Below are 23,997 nucleotides of genomic sequence, written 5' to 3'. Positions count from 1 at the left end.
AATAAAAGAACTGGCACATAATACACTTACGGACATCTGTACGCTCAGGGAATAGAGCTCCTGTCCCAGCTCCCTCCACAGGGAGGCGCCCCCCTCCCACTCTCCGGGCTGTAAAGACATAAGCATTTTGAAAATCAAAGTTGAGTGATTGTCCCACTATATTCATATTTACATAGTTGTTTGTTAAAGCCAGAAAATGCCATTTTATCATTCTTTTTCACTGCTCTTCTCTTTAGATCTCAGACAAATATGCTGTTCCCCATGACAAGATTGGGAAAATATTCAAGAAATGTAAAAAAGGGTAAGCATCCATTCCCTGGCATTCCAGCGCCTGAGATAATTTATTCAGCGTGACTGCTGCTCACGCGCACTCGGGCCCAGTCCAGAAACCTTACAGAAGCCTGACTGGCAGGATGTGCTTTTCCTGAAATGACCCACATGCAGCCCAGCTCCCTTTCTCGGCCTCCTCGTGGGGTTCTGCTCTTCTCCTTGGAGCAGAGCCCGTCAAGGGCCAGGCTGGGTCGGGCTTCCCATGTGACTCACTGTTCCGTGACCCTCTGAGCTGGCTGTTCCTGTGCAGGTTAGAGGCACAGAGCGGGAGACCTGCCCTGACCAGGCCGGGCCAGGGGTCCCCGTGAGTGTTGACCGAGTCCCCGCCTTTGCTGCTGCCCCTCCCTCTCTGCCCTGGGCCGTGCTTGCAACCACAGAGCAGGGCGTCCTTGTCCAGAAAGCGGTATTTTAGTTGGAGTGTCTGTGTTGTTGGGCAGGGTCAGCGGGGCAGAGAATTCTAAAGCACATCCTAAGGGGAACTTTGTAGATGGGCCTGGCGGGGAGGGACGGACTTAGTGCTGATTCCGTTAAACGCTGAGGGTAACTGGCCAGGGAGAGCCTTCGTCAGGACTGTGGCTTCAGCTCCCGCAGGTGATCTGACTGATCTGCTCTCTAAAGCCAGACCATGCAGGGCTCTGCCGTGGCCTTGCTGTGTGCGTTAGAACAGTTTACCGCGTGGTCACTACACGCTGAGGTAACAAGAAAGAAGCGAGTGTTCTGTGGAGCGCATGCCCTGCACTGTGACGAGTGCTTTGCTTGAGTGCCCACTGAGCCGAGACGGGCACTGTCATCCCGTCGCACAGCTGGGGGGTCTAGGGTTAGGGCCTTAAGTGATTGGCCTCGCGTGCCACAGCGAGTAAGCGGCAGAGCCGGCTGCACTCGGACGCCCCGATTTCGGGGGCAGCCTGAGCGTCCGTCTCGCCCTCCCCCCAGGATCCTGGTGAACATGGACGACAACATCGTGAAGCACTACTCCAATGAGGACACCTTCCAGCTGCAGATGGAGGAGGTGGGGGGGTCGTACAGGCTCACCCTCACTGAGCTCTGAGGCGCCCTGGCCCCCAGCCCCGCAGTTCAACGAAGGTGTTGCCTCGGCCTTGCTGCCTGCCGAGCCACAGGCCACTGGTCAGCCTCCTGCCAACCACGCGCGATGTCGGTGGAAGGGACTCCTTTCGCGTTGGAGATGGGGCCGCATGCGGCTTGGAGGTGGCGTGGAGTATATTGCACCGGCGCTTCTCAGATGAGGAATCCATATACTATTATTACGCTTGCCTTTTCTGATATAAATACTTAAGGATAAAAGTGAAAACTCTGTTCCAAGATCTAATACTCTCTGGGAACCTTTAGGATATCTGCTATGTTATTTATAAAAGTATTTTTTATTACAGGTTCAATTCAATATTATGTGGTATTAGTTCCAGGTGTGTAGCAGTGGCCAGACTATACAACTATTGGGCTCTCCCCCTGCGTCTTCAGTGTTAGCGGCCTGCCCAGTGCAAGTCAGAAAAGGCAGTGGGTGTGGCTTAAGGCTTCGGTGTCACTACCTGCCTCAGGGTAGTGGGAGCCCCGTCTCAAGAACAAAGGATCCACCCTCTCCCGTGGCCCCCCCACCCCCCCACCCCTCCGTTCATGTTTACTCCTGCAGAGCGCGTTACAGGAACCGCCCGTCTCGACTCACTTGAAGCACTCGCTGCCTTTCTCATGAAGACCGGGGGCCCGGGGGGCGGTGGCAAGCTAGCGCCACAGTGTACGTGAGTGCAATACAGTTCCCAAGCCCGCGTCTGTAAATGTGTACATACGTGTCTATACAGATAGATAATATATGCATGCGGCGCCCGTGGGCATACACGGAGAGATGCGATGACGGCTGCCTGAGAGACTTGGCCTGACGGGAGGCTGAGTTATTTTGATCATTCACGTCAACCAAGCAGACAGAACACTGCTCGGCGGAATCCAGAGCACGCAGTCACCCCGAGCGATCAGGCCTGCTCAGCCGCGGCTCGCCCTCGAGCTGCTGTCATGGGATCTGCACTGTTTACACATGAAGTAAAGGGAAGACGCCCGCGGTGGCTCCTCCGCGCGTGGTGTGTGCGAACGTCAGCCCTGTGGCCTCGGCACGACAGACAGCGATGCGGCCGGCCTCCCTGCCAGCGGGAGGGCGTCCTCCGGCGTCGCAGAGCCTCGCGCCTCGATTACCTGTGCACTCGCCGTGTGGACGCGGTCACGGGTTTATGGGACTCACGGGCAGGGGGACGTCCTGTACATGTTAAGTATCTGGGAAGACTACACAGTCGTTTTACAACAGATAAAATCACGGGTATCTGTCGGGTCAGGGAACTAGTTTGTAGAAGTAGGATGGGTAGTTGCATTCTTGCGTTAAAATATCCTAATGAAGTATGTGAACTGAATTGCTGGTTTTCTAAAATAAGATAAGGGACACGGGTCATATGACAATATTTTCTATTGTGTTTTATGAAATTGATTTTGTCTTGTTTACTGTTTTAATTGTATCGTTGAAGATGTGTTTTAAGCCAACGGGATTAAATGTCTGTGCCTCTCTCATATGACGTCATTTCCTGTTCTTCCGTTTGAATGTGCCTTTCCTGAGGACGGCAGCTGGCAGGACGTGAGATCTTAGAGGCAGAGCCGGGGCCGTCTCCCGCGCAGTTTCTGCTGGTGCCCAGCACGCGTCCTCGGCCTCGTCCCCGTCTGCATGTCCCTCCAGGGCTCTGCGACAGTCCCAGTAATGGCTCCGTGAGGGCCCTAAGTAACAATAAGTTTAACCTGTGAACCAGGTGTCACCGCGAGAGCCGCAGGTGAGCCTTTAGGCCTAAGATCTTAGTGTTCTTGGTTTTTAAAAGCGGCACAGAAAGGGTTTGGTTTAAAATCTACCAGTAACGTTTCAGTTCTTCAGGATTCCTAAATCAAACAGCTGCTGTGCGCATATTCCAGTAGCTGGGCCTCCCTGTGGCAAACGCAGAAATACACTCGAACGGCCACGCCGTCACGTGAATGACGGACGCTCCCGGTACAGTCCCGCGACACTGCACCTTCACCCTCATCCTGGGCCTCCAGTCGGGATCCTTAGGGGCCGACTCCACCTCCAGGGCCTGGACTCTGCCGCTGCCACGGCCGCAGGGCGCTCCGGGGTCCCTCAGGCTCTCTGCCCCACGTGCTGCGGCGTTTCTTCCTCCCCGTGTCACAGCTCTTCCGTCACAGCACTTGGCTCCCCTGAGTGAGGGCTCCCGCGGTCTCCCCGGTGGGTGACCCCAGCTTCCTTCTCCAGCCAGCACTGTGCTCCAGGTGTGATCAAAACCCTGCCAGCCCCTCCAGCCCCGCAAGGAGCCCTGCCAGCCCCCTCCCACCCGTCTCCAGCCCCTCCACCCCTCTCACCCGTCTCCCCGGCCCAGCCCAGAGCCGGTTCCGGAGCCAAGGCTGTTAGCGACTTTGCCGTAGGCGACCAGCAGGTGCCAGGGAGGAGACCGGGCACTTGCGAGGCCTCGGCCAGGGGGTCGTCTGTGAGAAGCTCAGAGATGAGTCTTGGCTGGACCGAGGCCTGTGGCCAGGGAGGAGCATCGCCTGTTTCACTTGGCAGTGGTGGGTCAGGCGCAGTCCCTCAGACGCCGTTCAGAAAGGCTGGTTCCGGGGCCAGGAAGCCTCGTGGGACCGCAGGGTGCGCTCCCCTCACCTCCGTGACTTCCCGGTGAGGGCGCGTGGCCGTGTCCTCCAATCGCAGCAAGATCCGCGTCTCCCACCAACCAGCAGCACCGGGGCCGCCGTCCTCAGTCAGTGGCATCAAACCCCCTCCCCCTGCCTCCCAGCCCCTCGCCCAGGGACGGTCACCACAGGTCGGAATAGCCGTGGGTTTCTCCTCGGTTCAGGTTCTGCCTTACACATACACACATGCATGCACACACCATGCACGCACATACACCCCACACTCCGCACACACACACCACACTCCGCACACACACACCACACTCCACACACACACACCACACTCCGCACACACACACCACACTCCGCACACACACACCACACTCCGCGCACACACACCACACTCTGCACATGCATACACACAATGCACACTGCACATGCACCACATGCACACACATACACACCACGCACACACTCTGCGCACACACACCACACAGCGCACACACACCACACTCCGCACACACACACCACACTCTGCACATGCATACACACAATGCACACTGCACATGCACCACATGCACACACATACACACCACGCACACACGCACACGCACACGCACACACACACACACACACACACACACACACGGTCCTGAACTCCTTTAGCCATCACCTCCTTCAAACCTCCGAGTCAGGTTTTGTTGATTTTATTGTGACGGTGACCCATGCGAAGGCAAAAGCGTAGCCTTTGGGGTAAGAGCGAGGCTCCAGAGGAGTCCTCAGAGGACCTCTCCTCCCCCACGGCCTCCCCACGGGTCACCCCGGGCAGGGTCTCGAGGACACCGAGGCCTTCCTGCGGGCGGAGCCTCTGAGGACCCTGTTTGGCAAACCGGGGCCTGCTGTTTTTTTATCTTGTTTTTTTTTGCGATGTTGTCACTTCTCTCTGTCCTCCAGGCGGGCTTGCTTTTGAACGACTGCTTTGAAGCGACCATCGTGTCGATAGCATCTTCTGACCCTGCCGCCGATGCAGGCGGGCAGAGGGCCCGGCGGCGCTGTCCTACCTGTTTGTCCCGGAAAAGCACGGGGCGATGTGGGGGGCCTGCTTGTCCAGAGCTTGGACTCAGTCGTGCAGGGAGGGTGGCCCGGGTGGACACGGAGGCCAGCCGGGCTCACGCTGCAGCCCCCACTTCCGGAGGCCAGGTTTCCCCGTCTCACCCTCCCCCGTCCGTGTCCCAGAACAGAGCGGGGCAGTGGACGCCTTGTCCCGCGGCTGCAGAGGGAGCACGAGGTGAGCCTGGCAGCCGCGCAGGCCGGTTACCAGGTGCCACACGGAGCCCTTCAGCTCCGGTTGCCTGTCGGCTGTGATCAGAGTAAGCAAACATCCTGCAAGCCATGCAGGACTGGAGTGGGGTGTCCCCTCTTCAGGAGGACTCTGGGGAGCAGCCGTGGGAGAGGAGGTTCTGCTCTTGTGATTCGCTGTGTGAAGTGGGAGGGCTGGGGTCATTGTCTCCCCTTCAAAAAAAGCCAACGGCTCAGAGAGGCTCTGCGGCTGCCCCAGATCACACAGCAGCAGAGGCCGAGCTGGCAGCCTGGAAGCCGTCCCAGGGCCGCAGGGCATTGGCTGCCTGAAGACAGGGTGTCCCTCCCAGTTCCACCCACTCCCAGTAGCTGACTCCCTTCCTCCACTTTCATTCTCCTGCAGTCTCTCCTTAAGCAGAGTGTGCCCCGCTCAGAGGCCTGGCTGGCTGCTGCCTTCCTTCCAGCTCCCTCTGGGGTTGAGGGGCATCTAGGGACCCCCCCAAACCCTAGCCCTGACTTGTAGTGGCAGCCATGCCCAGGCAGCTCTGAGAGGCTGTGAGAGGGCACAGAGGCCTGGGCCAGCCCCCGGCACCCCAGGGGCACTGTGTGGGGAGACATCATTCTCATGCTCTAGTTCTCTAGACATGGTTCCCTTTATGTCTGTGAACTGACCTCATAACAGATTGAAAATAACTGGTTTAAAGTCCTTGTCTAGTAAGTCCAGTGTCAGGAACAGTTTCGATTGGTTTTGTTTTCTTTGTCTATGGGCCCTACTTGTCTGTTTCTTTTTGTTGTTGAAACTGAACATTGTACACAATGGAATGTGGCTATTCCAGAAGTCAGTCCACTCTCCTTCCCGGGTTTGTTGTTTGCTCGGTGACTTTCCTGAATGAATTCTGTAGCGTCTGTATTGACACACGCAAAACATGGATAAATCACAAAATAATGGTGCTGAGTTGAAGAAGCCACATGAAAAAGACAATATACTGTATGACTCCATTCATATAAAACTCTAGAAAATACAAAGTAATCCAGAAAAACCCTGGGAGGAAGTGAGGCTTAGATTTCAGTGAACGGAGCGTGTGGTCTTGGGTGCAGCATATGTCCATACTCCTGGGAAATGCCATGTTGGACACCCACAGAATCCCAGTCACGAAGGGAAGTACTAACGGGGCCAATTCACAGTTCCAACAATCCTGCTGCTGCCAGCGGCTTCTGTTGTTTTAACGTGATGCTGACCTTACAAAGAAAGTCATTGTTATTAAAAAGAAAAACAAAACAAAACACAGAATAAACAGTGATTGCCTGGGATTGGGGTGAGGCCGGGAGGGGTGGGTGATGGAGATGTTTATCTTGATTGTGACGGTAGTTTCATGGGTGTACACATGTGTCAGACTTAAACTGTAACTTTAAATGCCTGCAGTCTATGTATTATGCCTCAATGATGCTGTTTTAAAGTTTGTAAGATGACCTGGACCTGCTCCCGGAAACAACTGTGCCCCCCACACGCAGAGCTGGTGCCATGCGTGTCCCACTAGGTCCTCGGCGTCTCCCCTGGTGCCTGGGCCGCTGCTCAAGGCAATGAGACCGTGTCCACAGGGGTCACCCTGAGAGGATCCACCTCGCCTCCCCAGCAGCTGCTGGGACCGAAGGAGGCGTGTTACAGATCTGAGGGCCCCCAACCCAGGAGCCCTGGGCCACTCCCGAGGGGCTGTGCCTGAGACTGGGAAGCTAGAGGCCCCCAGGCCCTGCTCTGAATCCAGATCCACGAGCATTCAGGGCGTGGCCACCTGAAGACTGCAGGACACCTGTGTGTGCACCTGTGTGCATGTGTGTGCACATGTGTATGTGTGTGTGTGCGTGCTGCTGCGCTCCTTTGCTGAACAGACCTGAGCCCAGGAAGAACCAGGGGCCCAGGTGGTGGAACCTGCCCTCAGACCCCTTCCAGCCGGGGACTGACCCCCGAGTCGGCCTCCAGGCCCCTCACTGCTGTGCTGTGAGCCCGCGGAGGAGAGGCCAGGGGGCCTGACCCTTCCAAGCAAACCCCCAAACGGAGGCTCTGCTGTCGCTGTGGAGTGAGCATCCCCATGGCCGCTGACTTCAAGCCACGACGGGACATCAGTGCGCGGGGAGGGGGGGTGTGAGATGCGCAGTCAGCCTCTGAGGGCCCAGAACTCCCCCCCAGCCCCCCCCCCCCCCGCGCCCCTCCCGCCTGCTGGGCTCCTGGCAGCTGCAGAGAGGAAGGCCAGCTGCTGAGACAAGGTGCGCCCTCGGGCAGGGGCGTGCATGGCTGGGCATTCTTTCGCTCAGGGGGGAGTTGAGAGTTTCGGTTTCGGTTGCGGCCCAGCCTTACCTGCAGGGCAGCTGTGGCGGGAAAGCGCTGTGGAGGCGCCCCACGCCCAGTCCTCTTCCTCTTCCTCTGAAGCTCGGGTCCAGGACCCTGGGCTTGTGAGTGGAGCCGCCGCTCCCAGTTGGGCAAACCCAGGCATCCCCAGGCCCAGTGCACGCCCTGAGCCCAGCCGGGCCTGATCCGAGGGCCTCCAGCATCCTGAGCGGAAGGAGTGGGGGCATGTGTCTCTGTGAGGCCCCGGACCGCAGCCTGCTCTGCAGCCCCCGCCCCCCCGCCTCCCGCCGCCCCCCTGCCGCCTGCAGCCTGAAGAGCGAGAGTGAGGTGCCAGAGCAGCCAGGGCACTGCAGACGATGGCAGGGCTGAGGCTGCGGGGCCCGGGAAGGGTGGTCTCCGGGCTGAGACGGGCCTCGCCGTGCCCCCAGCACATCAGGAGCTTGCCCCCCTCCCCCACGTGTGAGCGTCAGTTTTACTGTCACTGGGCCAGCCCTGCCCCCAGGTGTGCAGGCAGGCACGGCTGCTAGGGGCTGCTGGGGAGGACTTTGTCCGGGTTAACGCCTGCCATCAGGGACTGGAGGTCACATCTCCCTCCAGAAGGTGGGGGGCCCATCCAACCGGGAAAGGCCTTGCAAAGCTGAGGTGTCCTTGGAGAGGAAGAAGTTCCATCGTGGCTGTGGCACAGCCCTGCCCAGGGCCAGCCTGCCCCTGGCAGAGTGCAGATAAGGCAACCCACGGGGCCTGAGCCAGCCTGGGGTCCCAGCAGATGCCCACGGGCCCCCGACCCCTGGCAGTCCCCGAGGGCCTGTGCTCTCTGAGGGCCTGGGACCGCCCAGCCTGGTCGTGAACACTGCGCTTCCGACTCCACTGTGGGGTGCTGCCCCGTGACCTGGGGGGCTCCAGCCCCTGCCCCTGCCCAGGTCACAGCCTGGGCTGCCCATGTCATATAGTCCCACATGGGGGGGGGGGGGATCCCTGCTGCTCCCTCTTCCCCAGCATAAAATATAAACACACACAAAAAAAACACATACAGGTGCTCCGCTAGCCCTGCCCCCCCAAACCCGCGTCCCCTTCATCCCTATTAAAAACAAACAAACACATACACACACACACACCATACGTACCACATACATACCACATACACACCACACACACCACACACCACACCACACACACACAGGCCGACACAAGGGGGAGATTGGGCCCAGTCCAGCCAGAAAAGCCCTGCCCGGGCAGGGACGTTGGGTTGCCTGTAGGTGCCCCGTGGTACAGACACCATCTGTAGCTCTGGGAACAACTCAGAAAGAGGGAGGATGGTTCCTCCCATTTCAGAGCGGAGGACGCTGAGGATTCAGGATGCTGGGAGGGCTCCCGGAGGGTCTGAGACTCACGGACCCGGGCTGTCCCTGGGGCCTGGGCAAGACATGCTGGGTGAACAGCAAGCCACAGTGTGAGGCGGACGGCATGGCACACACGTGTGACCTAAAAACCCCAACAGCCAATTCAAGCCTGACCGGGCCGGCTCCTCACCCCTCCCCGGCCTCAACGTCCCCCTCTGTAACCTGGGGAGGTGATGAGTGCAAAGTCTACGTAAAAGTTAAACGAGGTCATGGGAAAATGTCAACAGTCTGGCGCAGTGTTCGCGATAACGTAGCTAAGACGACCAACTTGTTTACTTTATATTCATATTGTTCAGGGCGAAGCTGGTGGCTCCTCGGGTCCTGCTGTGCTCAGCTCTGAGCTGGGGGCTGGCATCTTTGAGGGTTAAAACCCATTTCTGTGCTGAGTCAGGGGCTGGCCAGCGTGGGACCACAGGGAGCGAGGAGCAGGGTCCCGACAGATCCTGGCTCAGGCCCCTGCTGGGCCCACACGTGGCCCATGCGAGACACGTCTCCACTGGACGCTCTGCCAATGCCTTGAGCTGCTGCCCGGCTGGCACTACTGCCTGGCTGCCCGGCTGGGCTGCTTCCAGCGCCGAACTGGGTCACCGGGGAAGCCAGGCTGGCGGCTGGCCGGTGCAGGCAGCTGGCTGGGCAGCAGGGCTGGCGGCCGCGGGGCACTTAGGCCGCCTTCCCGGGCCCGCAGGTGGTGCGTGCCGTGGCCCAGCGCCCACTGGCCTCCAAAGGGGTTTTCCTGGGCTGACCTGGGGACAGTGGCCCTGGGGCATCCGTCCAGGTGGCCTTGTAACCTGGTGGAGGCCCCGAGTGGGCGCCGTCGGGAGGCGTGCATCCCGGGCTCTCTCGCTTCCTCGGAGAGGGCGGTTGCATCTGTTCTCCGGGTCTGTTTCCACAAAACCAGGGCGTTAGACTAACCCCGTGGTGCTCACAGCATGGTCCCGGCCCGGCCGTGTCCGCGATGTCTGGGAACGTGGTGGAAACGCCAATGCACAGGCTCCGCGTGGGACCCAGGGGTCGGAAGCTCTGGGGGTCCCGCCCTTGGGGGCTGCCACTCAAGTTAGGATGCGGCCCGCTGCCCTCATGGTCCCTTCCCGGCCTTATCTCACCCCCTCGGCACCCACTGTGTATGAGAAGGCGGGCAGTGGGGAGTCCACACCGAAATGCCATCTCCATTCTCTGGAGGGCCACCTCCTACTTGTCCCTTAACACCGGCTCCAGCGACTCTCCCGGGGAAGCCACCCGCCGGCCTCCACCAGCTCCTGCAGGGTGGCCGGGCAGTCGCCTTAACATGTTCTTTCTAGTCTATTCCTCCCTCACGGGGCCCCCCTCCCCGCAGAGGGCTGTCCGCCTGTGTCACCAAGAAGGCGGGTCTCGCGTGAGCCTTCTCCGCTCTGTATCCCAGAACCTTCCTGGATCTCAGGCCTCTCTCTTCCCTCCAGCTCTCCGGGGAAGCAGGTCCGCCCTCCTGCCCAGGCCAGCTTCCCTGTGGGTGACCCCCCCCAACACGCACTCCCACACCTCTCCGCCGGCGGCCGCTCCCCCTTCTGGCATCACTCATTTGTCCGCAGGACCCTTCCCTTCAGCATCTGGACGTGCTCAAGCCCCCGTGCGGTCCTTTAGGCCCCCCCACAGTTCACAGGAGGGAAAGCAGGATGGCTTTTACATACGCGATTCTCAAGTAAACTCCGTCAAAGAAACACAAAACAATATTATGAATTCTCAGGGTTTTTTCCACTGAGCTGGGCAGAGGTCCGAAGGCTCAAGAAGGCCCGCATTAATGAACAGAGGGAACTGGCTTTGCAGCCTTGCTGGCGGATCCAGGGCACGAAAGCACGTTTGGAGGACAATTTGACAATCTAAGTTAAAAATGCACATACCGTCCTGGGCCGTGTTGCTCAGTGGATAGAGCATCGATCGGCCTGTGGACTCGAGGGTCTCTGGTTCAATTCTCAGTCAAGGGCACATGCCCGGGTTGCAGGCTCGATCCCCAGTAGGGGGTGAGCAGGAGGCAGCCAATCAATGATTCTCATCATTGATGTGTTTCTCTCTCCCTCTCCCTTCCTCTCTGAAATCAATAAAAATATATTTAATTTTAAAAAGGCACATACCCGTGTGTCAGAGTTCTCACAGCGCTTTATTCATAACAGCCCCAGGTTGGAAACAATCCTGATGGCCATCAAGAGAAGAACGGGCCGGTCCACTGTGTGTTCTATGTGTGTCCTTCAGCAACAAGAACAAATAAATCCCAACCAAACGCAACTCTATGCCAGCCCCAACAGAGAGGGCGCCATGTGCTGCTTGCTCTTTGCACACGTGTCGCACGTGCCAGCGGAGTCTACGGCCTGAGGAGCCGTGAGGAGGCTATCCTGGAAGGGGTCGTGGAGGGGCTCGGACTCTGCAGATACTGTTTCTCCATCTGGGGGCTGGCAGCAAGGGGTTTGCCTGTGAACATTCACTGAGTGTGCACTTTCCTGTAGCTATCCTGAACTTCAATTAAAACTTACCAAAAACCAAAAAATAAAAGAAATACAAGTGCAGGTGACCCAGCAATCCCAATAGGCAGTGACGCTGTAGTTACTCTCACATGTGGACAAATGATGCGTCGACACTTTGGCCTGGCAAGCTGGAAACAACCTAAGCCCCGGCCAGGTAAACGGGCGAGGTGAACCCACGCATGCATCCACCTAATGAAACATCATGTAACCGTTAGAGAGCACCAGGCTGACTTCTGTGCTCTGATGGGTAATGGCGCCACGCTGTTACATATAAGTCAGGGAGCGAGGCTCAGAAGGTGCACAGACGGCTACCCTGTGTCACAGTATGATTGTGCGTGCGTGCGCACACACACACACACACACACACACTCGCCCCCCCCCCCCCCCGGAAGGACACGCGAGAGAGGGTGGCATCTACTGCATACAGCAGTTACCCGTGTCCACTCTGCCTGCCCGTGCTGGCTCTGACCACAAGTCTGTGGCGCCCGGTGCTGGCGAGGGCCCGGTGAGATCTCTGACTGACTGTCTTAGTTTAAAACACGTCAATAACCCCCTGATGACAGGCAGGCCCAGAAGCCAGGGCTCAGCAGCAACCACACAGCCTGGTGTGTGTGCGTGCAGAAAGGCTTCATGGAAAGGTGGTACCTGGGTAGATGTGGGGGAGAACGGACGACCGACCAGCATGAGTGAAGACCTGTGTGTCTGTCTGTCCGGAACATGGGCTGGACGTGAGAAGAGGGCCTTACGCCTGGAGAGCCCGAGTTGCCAGGTATTGCCGCTGTCCAGGGAGCAGAAACAAACCGGAGGGAGAGCTCTGGCGCCAGCCTCCTGGGGGAGCAGCCTCCTGGGGGGCCGCCACCGCCTCCTGCTCTGTAGGCGTGAGACCCCGTCAGCCTGGGCATGGCCCCACTGCAGGCCTGGGATTTGGATCCGGTCTGACTCCCAAGCCCTGGCTCTGTGGAGCGGCCCCGCTGTGGGGAGTGGGGAAAGAGTCCCGTGGAGTCGCACGGGGCCCACAGAGCTGGAAGCAGGGTTGGGTGTCCTTGCAGAAGGAACGTCACGGGCGAAGGTTCTGCTTGGAGAACTGGCTGGAAAGGATGCGGGACGCATTGCCGTCACGGAGGCCTGCCCAGGCAGCAGGCCCAGCCCCGTGCCCGGAGCTGCCTGCATTCCAGCTGAGGGCCTGCAGGTGGGTTGGCTACCCTCTCTACTTCCGGGAGGTCGTCTGGCAGTGAGAGAGGGGCAGATTGTAGGCGGCGAGGCTGGAGGGCAGGAGACCTGTTGGGAGGCATGGCGATAATTCAGGTGAGAGGGGACGGTAGCCCGAGGAAGGCCGGAGTGGGCCCCAGAGGGAAGTTAATAGTTGGGGAGATATTTAGGAAGAAGAAGGGCATGGAATGATGGGCAGAAGACGCAGGTGCAGAGAGGGAGGAGTCAAAGATGACCTTTGAGTTTTGGGGTAGCTGGAGGTGAGAAATCCAGGTTTGGATACAACATGAGTTCAGACGCAAGGACACTGCATTAGAGGTGTCTGCCAGTAGGGGCTCCCCTTTATCTGCTTATCCAACCATTAGTTACTGTTGCCTGCAGTGAGCCAGGTGTGGGGGGTGGGGCGGAGGGGGGTTTGCAGTGAATTAAACAAGCTCCCTAACCTTGGAGGATTAATTGCGGAGCCAATTAACAACTAACTAAAGAAACAGCATTACGGGTCATCAAAGGTGCTGTGAGGATGCGAGGAATGGCAGTCAGCCTCCTCAACCAGGGCAGGCCCGTGGGAGACAAGGGGGCCGAGTCCTGAGCCCCACCTGCTCCTTCTCCGCATGAGGGCAGAGGTGCCCTGGGTCTCTCTCTCATTCAGGCCTGACCGCCTCCCAGAGGGGGTGCTACTGACACGGGTCTGGGAGAATGGGCGGGTTTCACCGGGCATCTTTCAGTTGATTACCTGTTTTGGCTTCTCCTGACCTCACTTAAGAGTGGAAACTGTGCCCGGCCAGTGTGGCTCAGTGGTTGAGCATGGGCTTATGAACCAGGAGGTCACAGTTTAATTCCCACGCAGGGCACAGGCCCGGGTTGCGGGCTCCATCCCCAGTAGGGGCCGTGCAGGAGGCAGCTGATCCATGATTCTCTCTCATCACTGATGTCTCCGTCTCTCTCTCCCTCTCCCTTCCTCTCGGAAATCAGCAAGAAAATATCTTAGAGTGGAAACTGCGGCCCAAAGCTGCCTGGCGAGGGGTGTCAGACACAGACTCTGGCCTGGGAACGGGCTCCGGGCGCTGCAGGAAGCAGCAGATGCAGGCGGTCACTGGAGCCAGCCAGCTTCCAAAGCTCTTCCTGGTCCGTGATGCACCCGCAGGGCCAATCGCCGATGCAGAAAAACGAAAAACAAGGCAGTAGTGCCGGGCTGAAGCCTCCAGGGGCACTGATTCAATTCGCGGGGCGGCGGGCGGCGGCCCCTTTAAACGCGGTCCCCTCTCGAGTCACCCGGTCCAGGACCGGGGGCTTCCCGGGCCACAGCCGCGCCGCCACGCCGCCCTCGCCGCCGCCGGGACCTTTCCCCTACTTTCCAGGCCCGCAGGCCCCGCCCCCTGGCGCCTACCGCAGCACGTGCGCGCCCCGCCCCTCGCATCACGCCGCGGCCAGGCTTTGATCACGCGGCTCCCCGCCGCGCCCATTGGCCGGCGGAGCGCGGGCCCGCGCCGATTGGCTGGCGAGCACCCGGCCCCGCCCCGGTGTATTTTGGTTTGCCTCCCGCCCCGCCCCCGCGGCCGCGCCCTCCGCGGGCGCCCCGCCCCTCCCGCACCGCCGGGGCCGCGCCGGGCAGAGCGGCGCGGGCGGGCGGAGGCGCGTGCCGGCCCCTGGAGCGCGGTCGCGGAGGCTGCCTCTGCCACGCACGTGCCGCCGCCGCCGCGCTCTGAGCACCCGCCCCGCCGTCGCTGTGTCGCCTCGGGGCTGCCGGCACCATGCACACGCCGACCTCCATGGGTCCCGGCGAGGCGCGCGCGGTGAGTGGCCGCGGGTTGCGGGGCCAGGACGCGAGGGAGGGCGGGGCGTGCGGGGCCTCGCTCTGGCCGCACCTTTGGGAGCCCGGACGCGTTGCAGCGCCGGGCGGGGCGGCGGCCGCCTGGGGCTGGGCGGGGGCGTGTGCCCCGCGGCACCCTCCGCAGCTTTGTCTCGCGCCCCCGCAGCGGCGCCGCCCGGGCTGGGGGCGCGGGGCTGTTTCCAGCAGTGACGTCACCAGCCGGGAGGCGGTGACCATTGGGCGGGAGCCGCTGGCGGGAACGCGGCACGCGGGCGGCGGGGCGGGGCTGTGGGAGCCCGCGCTGCGGGTGGGCGGTCCCAGGGGAGCGGGGCGTGCGGGGCGCCTTTCGCCGCAGCTGGGGCTCCTGCCGTCGCGCCCCGAGGGCTGCGGGGGTCGCTCGCTGGTCCTGGCAACGGGTCGTCGCCAAGCGTGCACCGCGAGGGTCGGAGAGCCTGGGAGCTCTGCGCCTTCTGCTTCCTCCCCGCACGGAGTCCCGTCTGTGACTCCACAGATTGTCCGAGGCCCCGGGAGAGCTGCCTCCTTGCGGTGTGCCTGCGGGGACCTAGGGGGGACCTGAGCTGGACCGGAGGGTTTGACGCCTGGAAGTTACTTGCAGCTGAAAAGAGCGGGTGCGACCCCTGGGAAGACAGCCTCCTGGGTTGCGGGGACCTTACAGATGCTTCCTCTCCCCCCTCCCCCCACTAGCCTTGAGGCATGAAGGTGTGACATGTCCCCCAGACCAGGAACAGGCTTTACACTCATGGGCCCCCCAAGTTCTGCTCGCCGGGGCCAGGGGGGTGGGGAGGCTCTGCACGCTGCCCAAAACGCACCCGCAGGGAGCGCTCCCGGTGGCTTTGCCAGCTCAGAAGAGCCGGCCCTGGTCTCAGCCCACCAGAGAGCTGGATGGAGGCGGTGCCCCTCCTCCCGCTGTGATTAGCCCCTTTGGCTCCCGCCTCTGGAATTAACGTCTAACGAATCAGTGACCAAAGAGCATGAACTTTATATCAAGAACCTTTCTAAGAATCAGGGTTTTCTGTGGAAAGGGCTTGCCAGCCACACCCAGTCATCAGAACGTTGGCATGAAAGCAGAATTGTCCGAGCGCCCTGTTGACATCTCTCCCTAGAGCCGAGCGCAGTGTGTGCGCTGTCATGCGTGTGTGCAGTGCCGTGCGTGTGTGCAGTGCCGTGCGTGTGGAGTGCGATGCGTGTGTGCAGTGCCGTGCGTGTGTGGAGTGCGATGCGTGTGTGCGGTGCGTGTGTGCAGTGCTGTGCGTGTGTGCAGTGCCGTGCGTGTGTGGCGTGCGGTGCGTGTGTGGAGTGCAATGCGTGTGTGCAGTGTCGTGCGTGTGTGGCGTGCGGTGCGTGTGTGCAGTGCCGTGCGTGTGTGGAGTGCGATGCGTGTGTGCAGTGCCGTGCGTGTGTGGCGTGCGGTGCGTGTGTGGAGTGCGATGCGTGTGTGCAGTGCGTGTGTGCAATGCCGTGCGTGTGTGCAGTGCCGTGCGTGTGTGCAATGCCGTGCGTGTGTGGCGTGCGGTGCGTGTGTGGAGTGCCATGCGTGTGTGCAGTGCCGTGCGTGTGTGACGTGTCAGTGCAGGCTCCTGTGCGCGTGTCCGCACGCCTGTCTCTGTGGTTCCCGGGGCTGAGAAGCCGTCGTGTCGCCCGCCTTTAGGTCGACATCATGGACATCTGCGAGTCCATCCTGGAGAGGAAGCGGCATGACAGCGAGCGGTCTGCGTGCAGCCTCTTGGAGCTGAATGACATCGAAGCTGTCGAGGCTCTTGTGTGCATGAGCTCCTGGGGTCAGAGGCCCCGGGCGGGCGACCTGTGGAAGATGAGACCCCTCACGCCTGTGTCTGACTCTGGGGATGTCGCCACCCCTCTGCTGGTGGACGAGGCCACACCCGAGCTGCCCAAGGACCTCCATTCCTTGTCGACGCTGGTAAGAGGCGGGGGGGAGGAGAGGTGTGTGCAGTGGCCAGCGCGCCTGGAATACATGTGCTGAGGGACGCGCGGGCAGGGTCCCTGGGAGGCTGGCAAGCAAGGGCACGGCCTCCCCTGTGGAGGGTCTGAGATGAAGCTGTGTTTTGTCTTTTGGAAACATGTTTTTCCATGGATCGACCACAGCTTGCAGCCACAGGGCTAAAATGTGCATAGCACAAAACCTACAGGTTGATTTGAGAAAGCAAAACGTACTCATTTCCCTGGGCAATTGCAGGGTGGGGACCAGGTTCCCCCAGATGACCTAGTCCAGGGTCAGGGTAAGTGGGTGGCGGCTGGGGAAAGCCTGTGCGTTGGCACCAGACACCCTAAGTTGGTGGGTGGAAATACTGGCCTCTGCCTCCCGGTGGCAGCCAGCTTCTGGCTTGGGGGAGTTGGCTGCCATCAGGCACTGTTTCCTGTTTCCTTAACTTGCCGCGGCTCCGACATTGCTGGGAGAAACCCGCCTCAGCTCGGAGAGGCGAGAGCTGTCTGTTGCTCACGGAAGTGAACGTGGTCACCTAATGCCCGGGGCTGGAAGCTGGCGCTGGAAAGAGACCGCGGGAACCGCTTGGAGAGGGATGAGACGGGCCGATGCGTAGCGAGGACGGCAGAGTCTGGCCTGGCTGCGGAGCCCCTCAGAGCTCTTGGCATGAGGCTCTTCCCGGGAAGGCTGACAAGCGGGAATTGCTGGGGCGGTACAGAGGGGCTTGGTTTAGGCAGGCCACCGGTTAGAGCAGCGGTTCTCCACCTGTGGGTCGTGACCCCTTTGGGGGTCGAACAACCCTTTCACAGGGGTCGCCTAAGACCATCGGAAAACACATACATAATTACATACTGTTTTTGTGATTAACCACTATGCTTTAATGATGTTCCATTTGTAACAATGACATTGGGGGTCACCACAACATGAGGAACTGCATTAAAGGGTCACAGCGTTAGGAAGGTTGGGAACCGCTGGGTTAGAGCGTGGCCTCTGGGCGTCATCGCTCTGACGGGTTTGCCTGGCCTCATCTCGCAGGCGCTGGCTGAGTGTGTATCAGATGAGAAGCACTGGGGTTTCGGAAACATTTCTGAGGATCCCCAGTTCCTGTGGAAAGCTCTCCCTTGAGTGTCAGTTTGTTTTCCCATCAGAGTCCTAATGCTCCCATCGCCCGTTTCCGTCACTGGGCAGGCCCGGGAGCGGCACTGGTTACACCGAGCAGAGGGATAGGTTCGGGAGGTCAGGAAAGCGGGGAGACCAGAGAGTAAAGGCTTAGACCAGTTTGTTAAAGGCGTCGGGAGCGTCCCGGTCAAAGTAAATGCCTTTTAAAATGTAACCAAAGCAGCCTTTTCCACAGTCTTTTCTTCTCCCCCAAGTGCATGACTCCTCCTCAGAGCCCTGACCTCATGGAGCCGTTGGCGAGAACGCTCGTTCCTTCCCAAGCACCTGACTCCAAAGCACGCGTGGCCGTGGCCGTCCCCCCAGCCTCTGCGGGGGCAGCCAGCGCCCTCAGCCGGAGGGAGGAGAGGATCCTGCCTGGTTTGAAGCCAGAGTGGCTGCAGCCGGCCCCTGGCGCCCCCTGCAGGGCTGTGGTGGCCAGTGCCACCCACCACGCCCTGGGGAGTCCTGCTCCCGGCCACAGTCCTGCCTCCCAGCCTCCAGACCACAGGGGAGGAGCAGCACCGCTTCGGGGACACGCGGAAGCTTTGCGGGACGCGCACCCCAGAGACACTCCCCTCACCGTGAACTCAGGGCCCCGTCCGCCTTGCTCCAAGAGGTCTGGCGACTGGGTTCCCTCCGGTCAAGGCCAGCAGGCAGGTCGGCCAGTTGCGGTCCCACCCTGCTCACCAAAGAACTGTGAAAATGACCTGCCCGGGAACACCACGCCTCTCATTTCTGTCCCCGTCCCCAGCCCCCCCGTCCTTTGCCAGATGGTCCCTGTGACTGGACAGAGTGGCGTGTTGCCGGCATTTTTGAAGGCACCTCCCCCCGTCTCCGCCGGGACTGTTGCACCCATTCTGCCCCACGCTGCTCCAGGGCCCCAGCCGGTGCTCATGGGACCACCTGTGCCTCCGGGAGCTGTGATGCTGGTGCTGCCCCAGGGGGCGCTCCCCCAACCCGCCTCCTGCTCCCCGGCAGGTGTCATGGCTGCGGGGAATACCAGGTTGTTGCCTCTGGCTCCAGCCCCCGTGTTCATCGCCACCAGTCACAACGGGGCCCCTCAGGCAGACTTTTCCCGAAGGAGGAACTATGTTTGCAACTTTCCGGGCTGCCGGAAAACCTACTTCAAAAGTTCCCACCTCAAGGCTCACCTCCGCACCCACACAGGTAAGTGCGAGGCAGGTGGGCATGGGGGCGCGGATCCATGTCAGGGAACCTGTCTGGGTTCCTAGAACACGGCATCGGCTCACCCCGTGCACAGAATGTGGGCGTCCTGTGGCGGCGACCCTTTGATAGCGTTTAGGGTGATGCTCACGTGGCCCCTTTCTCTTCACGTGGCCATGGGCATGCCATTCTCTCTGTGTGTTGGAAGCTGCACCCCCATTCAGTAAACATCAGTGTGACTTAGGGTTACTGCGGGCAAGGTCTCGCCAGTGTGGGAAAGCTTGAACTTCTGGAATATTTGAAATGTGAAGGAGAATAGTTTTCTTTTGGGAATATGTAGTTTTTCATTCAGAAGTCACACAGAAAGTGTAATGACTTAGCGGTCTCCTTATGTCTTAGCTGCATTCAATAGCATTTTCTGCGAGGATGGAAAGTTTCTCTGTCCAGTAGGAGAGCCGCTAGCCACACGCCCTTGAAATGTGGACCGTGACTAAGACACTGAACTTGACGCTTTCGTTAAGTTCACATTTACGTAGCTGGGGGCTGGTGCTGCCGGGCTGTAACAGGTGTGTGGCCCCTGGGCGGGTTTCTGCCTGGGTCGCTGAGGGCGGGCTCTCAGGTGTCCGGGGCATGCTGCTCTCTGAGTCAGTGTTCTGTCGTCTTGTTCTGCAGGGTCCTGTGGTTGAGCAGTCGGCTTGTTAAACTCGCCTTTCGGGGTTCACACACACACACACACACACACACACACACAGGCAGTGACAGGCTCAGGTTCTGCAGTGAAGATTGCTCCGTAAACTGGCCCTGAAATCCCTCCCACCGGCGTGTCTGCTGCTGGCCTGTGGGACAGCAGCGCAGACGGGCGGGGTCGGGGGGCGCGGAGGGAGAGGGCCCTCCCGGGCACACGGCAGCTCTGAGGGGGCAGCTCCTGCTGGAGCATGGAGCAGCCTGGCGTTGGCGGGCGTTGCAAAGGGAGCTCTAGGCCTCCACTCTGCGGGCGGGCGGCTGATTGCTCAGGTGCAGGCTCCAAGCCTGGCCCGCCAAGCACCTGCCTCTCCGCCCTGACCTTCCCGCCCCAGCTCCACATCCTGCCCTTCACCCGCCACGCTCTGCCCAGCTCTCCTCTCTGAGAACCCGGGAAGGGCCTTCCCAAAGCCGTTCTTACAAGTGTTTCCTGATCTCCTTCCTTCCTGACCCGAGCGGCGTACTGTATGTCCCACCAGGCTTTTTCTTCGTGTTTTAGTTTCTTGTGTACTTGACTGACTGGATAGAAACTCTTGGTGTCGCCCGTCCGGAGTGGCTCAGTGGTTGAACGTCGACCCATGAACCAGGAGGTCACGGTTCGGTCCCCGGTCAGGGCACATGCAGTCAACCAGTGAATGCATCAGTGAGTGGAACAACCGTTCTGGCTCTAAAAATCAATGTTTTTACAAAAATACTAAGGAAAAAAGCCTTCCCCTTACCACAAGCTAACAGGTGAAGAGGTATTTTTATTTTGAAAGATTGGCCATCCTTGGGCCCTGCCACATTACAGCTCAGGTGTGGCAGGAAGAATGCATCTTGGAGGATTTCTTGACTTCTGAGTGACCCGATACCAGTATAACTGCCCTAGATTTTGAGGAACAAAATTTAAAAACAACACGGGTCAGCCCTAGCTGGTTTGGCTCAGTGGACAGAGCGTCGGCCTGTGGACTGAAGGGCACGTGCTGGGGTGGCAGGCTCGATCCCCAGTAGGGGGCATGCAGCAGGCAGCCGGTCAGTGATTCTCTCACATGTTTGATGTTTATGTCTCTCTCTCCCTTTCCCTTCCTCTCTGAAATCAATAAAAATATATTTAAAAAATAAATAAAAACAACACAGGTGTGATAGGTGCGGAGCGCTTAGTTTTCTGTAATGTGTTTTCTCGCCGCCAGGGGAGAAGCCGTTCAGCTGCAGCTGGGACGGCTGCGATAAGAGGTTCGCGCGCTCGGACGAACTGTCCCGCCACCGCCGGACGCACACCGGGGAGAAGAAGTTCGCGTGCCCCGTGTGCGACCGGCGCTTCATGCGCAGCGACCACCTGACCAAGCACGCCCGGCGTCACGTGACCACCAAGAAGCCACCTGGCTGGCAGGCAGAGGTTGGCAAACTGAACCGAATCGCCTCGGCAGAGAAACCCAGGAGCCCGCTGGTGAGCAGGCCGGCCTCGGCCTGAAGGGCCGGCAGGGAACTTAAAAAGGCTTTTCAGGGACGGACGGACTGATGGTTCTCTCCCAAAACCACTGTCGTGGGGGCTGGGGAAGAGCAGAGGCTGGTTCTGATGAGCGTATGTTACCTGTTCTCTTTTTGGTTGAGACCCTGTTCAGTGTCTTTTGTAGTTTCAGAAGTCTTTTACGGAAATGGAAGAAAATTTGACGATCTAAATCACCAGCATTCAAACATTTCGGCAATAAATTTTACAAAATCTGGATTTTTACAGCCTTTCTATTCATGTTTTGTAGAAACGAGACAGGGTATGACTTTATACTGTTTTTTTTATGAAAAGATTTATATTGTTGGTACTCCGATCACCAGTTTCTAGATAGATGATTTTGCAGTCTTTTCAGTGGTTCACGTTTTTATAAGAACCCTTCTTTCAGTAACCTTGAAACATTATTCAGCCAGAAAAAAAAAAATCGCAAGTTTGTAATCAGGCCTTTTAGAGCTAAGACTTGTTTAGAATCAAACTGGTTGACAGGGTCTCTTAGAGAAATGGGGAGAAAAGCGTGGCAGGCAGCTTCCTCATGACATTCTCCGGGGACGTGCCAGGCAGCCATTCCTTCGCAGCTGTAGCCCAAGGATCAAAATTTTGGTTGCATAGAACTAGTCGCCTGTGTCCGCGCTGTGACTTGTCCAGGATGTACCCAGAGGGTGACTTAAACACACTCCACAGACAGACAGACAGACACCCTGTGGTCAGGGAGCCTCGGTAGGATCCGTCTGCGCTCTGTGGAGAGCACAGCATTCGCAGTTCCGTGTTTGTACCTCAAACACCGGGGCAAAAAAGAAGAAAAAAAAGATGCCGTAAGCACGCAACCCAGCTGCCCAGTTGTCAGGGTCTTTTACTGTGGCCTCATCCGTAGTATTTTTGTGGGCAGAGCAACTTCTTAGAGCAGCAGGGAGTGGTCTCATTGGTGGGAGGAACTTCCCACCCAAGTACAGGTCTGCACTCTGCACATGCAGGCGAAGGTGCGTGCAGACGGCGGCCCAGCCCAGTGGTCCGGCTCCGTGATCCATTGAGAACTGGAGGAAATGCAAGTTATGCTGAATGGCAGCAGTGCCAGCCAGCTGCCCTTTCGCTCACGGTGTTTGAAGGAAACTGATCACACAGAAAACTCGTTGCAATGGGGGTGTTTTGCAATCCGACAGGAAGTAGACCGCGGGCACCGACATTGAAGCTGTGAGCACAGGCCCTCGCTCCACAGCGCCTGCCCCTGGCGGCACGAGAATCCAGGCGGCAGAACGTGCGAAGGAACGGAGGGATGGTGTCCATTGTGCCGGTGTTCAGAGTTTGGCTTTGCCTCTTGGGCCTGGCATTTACCTTTATTAGAAGGATGGTAAGGTGAGATGCTGAATAAATATCATGAGGTTCATGCAAGAGAACACCAATTAGATGCACACAGCGCCAGTCCTCTCTCTCCCACTCATACCTTTAAATCAGCATGAACACTCTGTGCATGGCCGAGGCGGCATTAAGTTTGCGTATTTTCCTTCATTATGCAAAACAGTGTTAGTCCTGCCAATGTGGTGGTGGGTCCCCAAGGTGGAGTGCTTGCACGCGCGTCACACGGAATGTCATGCTCTGAGCAGCGTTTCTAAGGAGATGGGCTGCCCGTGGTTTTGACTTGCACTTCCATTCCTGATCGGATGTAGAAATGCCTCCTGGAAACAGACTTCCGTTGCCTTCTGTCTGTCCCTGAAAGACGGCAAGTTGGGAAACAGTTTTGTCTGAAGTATTCTGTCCTGAGAGCCACCCTTGGTTGGTTCCGCGTGGAGCCCCGCGGCAGGCGGCTCTGGGCGCCCTGGCGGAGCCTCCCCCTCCTTCCCCCGTGCGGCCCGCCCCCCAGTGCACTTTATTTCCTGAGCACTTTTGCTTGATCTTTGTTGACTTTGAGCCTTTTAAGTGGCTTCAGTAATAAAATTTGAAATGTCTTGGAATTATGTTTCCTGTACACCAGACTTTGACGTCATATTTAAATGAATATGTGTGATGTAACTTTTTTCTTTGAATTGCATAAAACTTCTTTGATTTGCAAACTGGACTTGTGTCCCATGTCATTTAACTGCCCCAGTGACTTCAGAAAATAATTTACCAAATCCAGTGTATATAGGCCCAGCCTACGCCTTCTCTCTGTTCCCTGGGTTCCGTTCTGCTCCCGGGCCCCCCAGGTTCCGTGGAGGGTTCTTTCTGAAAGAACGGTGTGAAGAGGCAGCTGCCGTGTGGGCCGATCTGGTGCTGGGTCTGGCCCTGGCAGGACCGTGGGTGCGGGGTGGCCCCGTGCCCCTCCTCCTCGAGCTCTTCCTGTGCCAAGAGGGGGGAGGGAGGGAACCTCACCCCCCACCCTCAGCCCAGGCTTTAGAGGTGCCACGCGCCAGTCTTCACTCCTGCTCCTGGAGTACGGTCTCTCTTGCATTCACTTGGGCTGGGATTTGCACCCACGTCCCCTTAAAGGAGCCGCTGTGGATGTGGCCAGGGACGCGTGGGTTCCGGTCTCAGTCCTCATATTTGTCCAAAATGACCAAGCTCCTCTAGTGACATCTCCCCAACACTAGATTTTCTCACAGGTGACTCCCTTGTCTTTGAAAAGAACAGCAAGCCCTGGCTGGTTTGGCTCAGTGGATAGAGCGTGCTGGGAGGCAAGATCCTAATGGGCTTTGCACTTAGCCGTCCACCTAGAGGCCTCCAGCTCCAGCCCTTTGCCTCTGGGAGGCGGCCACAAGTCGGTTACTCAGCTTTGTGACTTTGCTGCTGTCTTCCCTCTGTCTCCAAGGTCCTGTTTCCCCGCTGCAACATCCACGGCGCCTTTGCTTTCAACCTGCCTCTCTCTGAGCGACTTTTAAAATGAGGAGCTTGAGACATGTTCTTAACAGCTGGGCGCCATCCTGGGAGAGACACTCAGTCCTCTGTTGGGGGGCTCGCTCCCCAAGGCCTCTCC

The 23,997-nt window shown here is 58.8% G+C and overlaps 2 protein-coding genes and 1 long non-coding RNA gene across 11 annotated transcripts in view; 2 read left to right on the top strand and 1 right to left on the bottom strand.

Moving 5' to 3' along the window:
- Nucleotides 1-2,892, top strand: part of GRHL1 (grainyhead like transcription factor 1) — a 37,669-nt gene extending 34,777 nt beyond the window's left edge. For 3 of the 6 annotated variants that reach the window (XM_036335373.1, XM_036335374.1, XM_036335375.1), the window contains exons 15-16: nt 237-301; nt 1,264-1,378. In XM_036335373.1, coding sequence (XP_036191266.1) covers nt 237-301; nt 1,264-1,378 — 180 coding nt within the window. Of the gene's footprint in view, nt 1-236; nt 302-1,263 lie in introns of those variants that run through there. The other 3 variants (XM_036335372.1, XM_036335370.1, XR_004971941.1) reach the window with 2 other exon arrangements.
- Nucleotides 2,893-11,142: 8,250 nt separating this feature from the next.
- Nucleotides 11,143-14,101, bottom strand: LOC118669288. The gene is made up of 2 exons (XR_004971940.1): nt 13,465-14,101; nt 11,143-12,800 (listed from the first exon to the last, which is right to left on the bottom strand). It is a non-coding gene; the product is annotated as an uncharacterized LOC118669288 (long non-coding RNA).
- Nucleotides 14,102-14,307: 206 nt separating this feature from the next.
- On the top strand, nt 14,308-23,101 carry KLF11 (Kruppel like factor 11). Of its 4 annotated transcripts, XM_036335366.1 has the most exons (5): nt 14,308-14,524; nt 15,053-15,170; nt 16,211-16,480; nt 17,878-18,829; nt 20,737-23,101. In XM_036335366.1, the coding sequence occupies exons 3-5, from the start codon at nt 16,220-16,222 to the stop codon at nt 21,015-21,017; spliced, it is 1,494 nt and encodes a 497-aa protein (XP_036191259.1). In that variant the 5' UTR covers nt 14,308-14,524; nt 15,053-15,170; nt 16,211-16,219; the 3' UTR covers nt 21,018-23,101. The 4 variants fall into 4 exon arrangements, with proteins under 4 accessions (XP_036191259.1, XP_036191258.1, XP_036191261.1 ...); XM_036335365.1 differs by lacking the exon at nt 15,053-15,170; XM_036335368.1 differs by lacking the exons at nt 15,053-15,170; nt 20,737-23,101 and adding an exon at nt 20,067-20,550.
- The last annotated feature ends 896 nt before the right edge of the window (nt 23,102-23,997 follow it).

This window comes from Myotis myotis, unplaced genomic scaffold, assembly GCF_014108235.1.
Source record: "Myotis myotis isolate mMyoMyo1 unplaced genomic scaffold, mMyoMyo1.p scaffold_m19_p_14, whole genome shotgun sequence".
Classification (NCBI taxonomy): domain Eukaryota; kingdom Metazoa; phylum Chordata; class Mammalia; order Chiroptera; family Vespertilionidae; genus Myotis; species Myotis myotis.
Note: the sequence above shows the minus strand (reverse complement) of the source record. Positions and strands in the feature narration are given on the sequence as shown.

What these genes read in the sequence shown, in the direction of transcription:
- KLF11 (XM_036335365.1), top strand. Translation starts at nt 14,483, where the DNA reads ATGCACACGCCGACCTCCATGGGTCCCGGCGAGGCGCGCGCG. An exon ending in GTCCCGGCGAGGCGCGCGCG is followed by an intron (nt 14,525 to 16,210) that starts GTGAGTGGCCGC and finishes GCCCGCCTTTAG; the next exon opens with GTCGACATCATGGACATCTG. An exon ending in TCCATTCCTTGTCGACGCTG is followed by an intron (nt 16,481 to 17,877) that starts GTAAGAGGCGGG and finishes TTCTCCCCCAAG; the next exon opens with TGCATGACTCCTCCTCAGAG.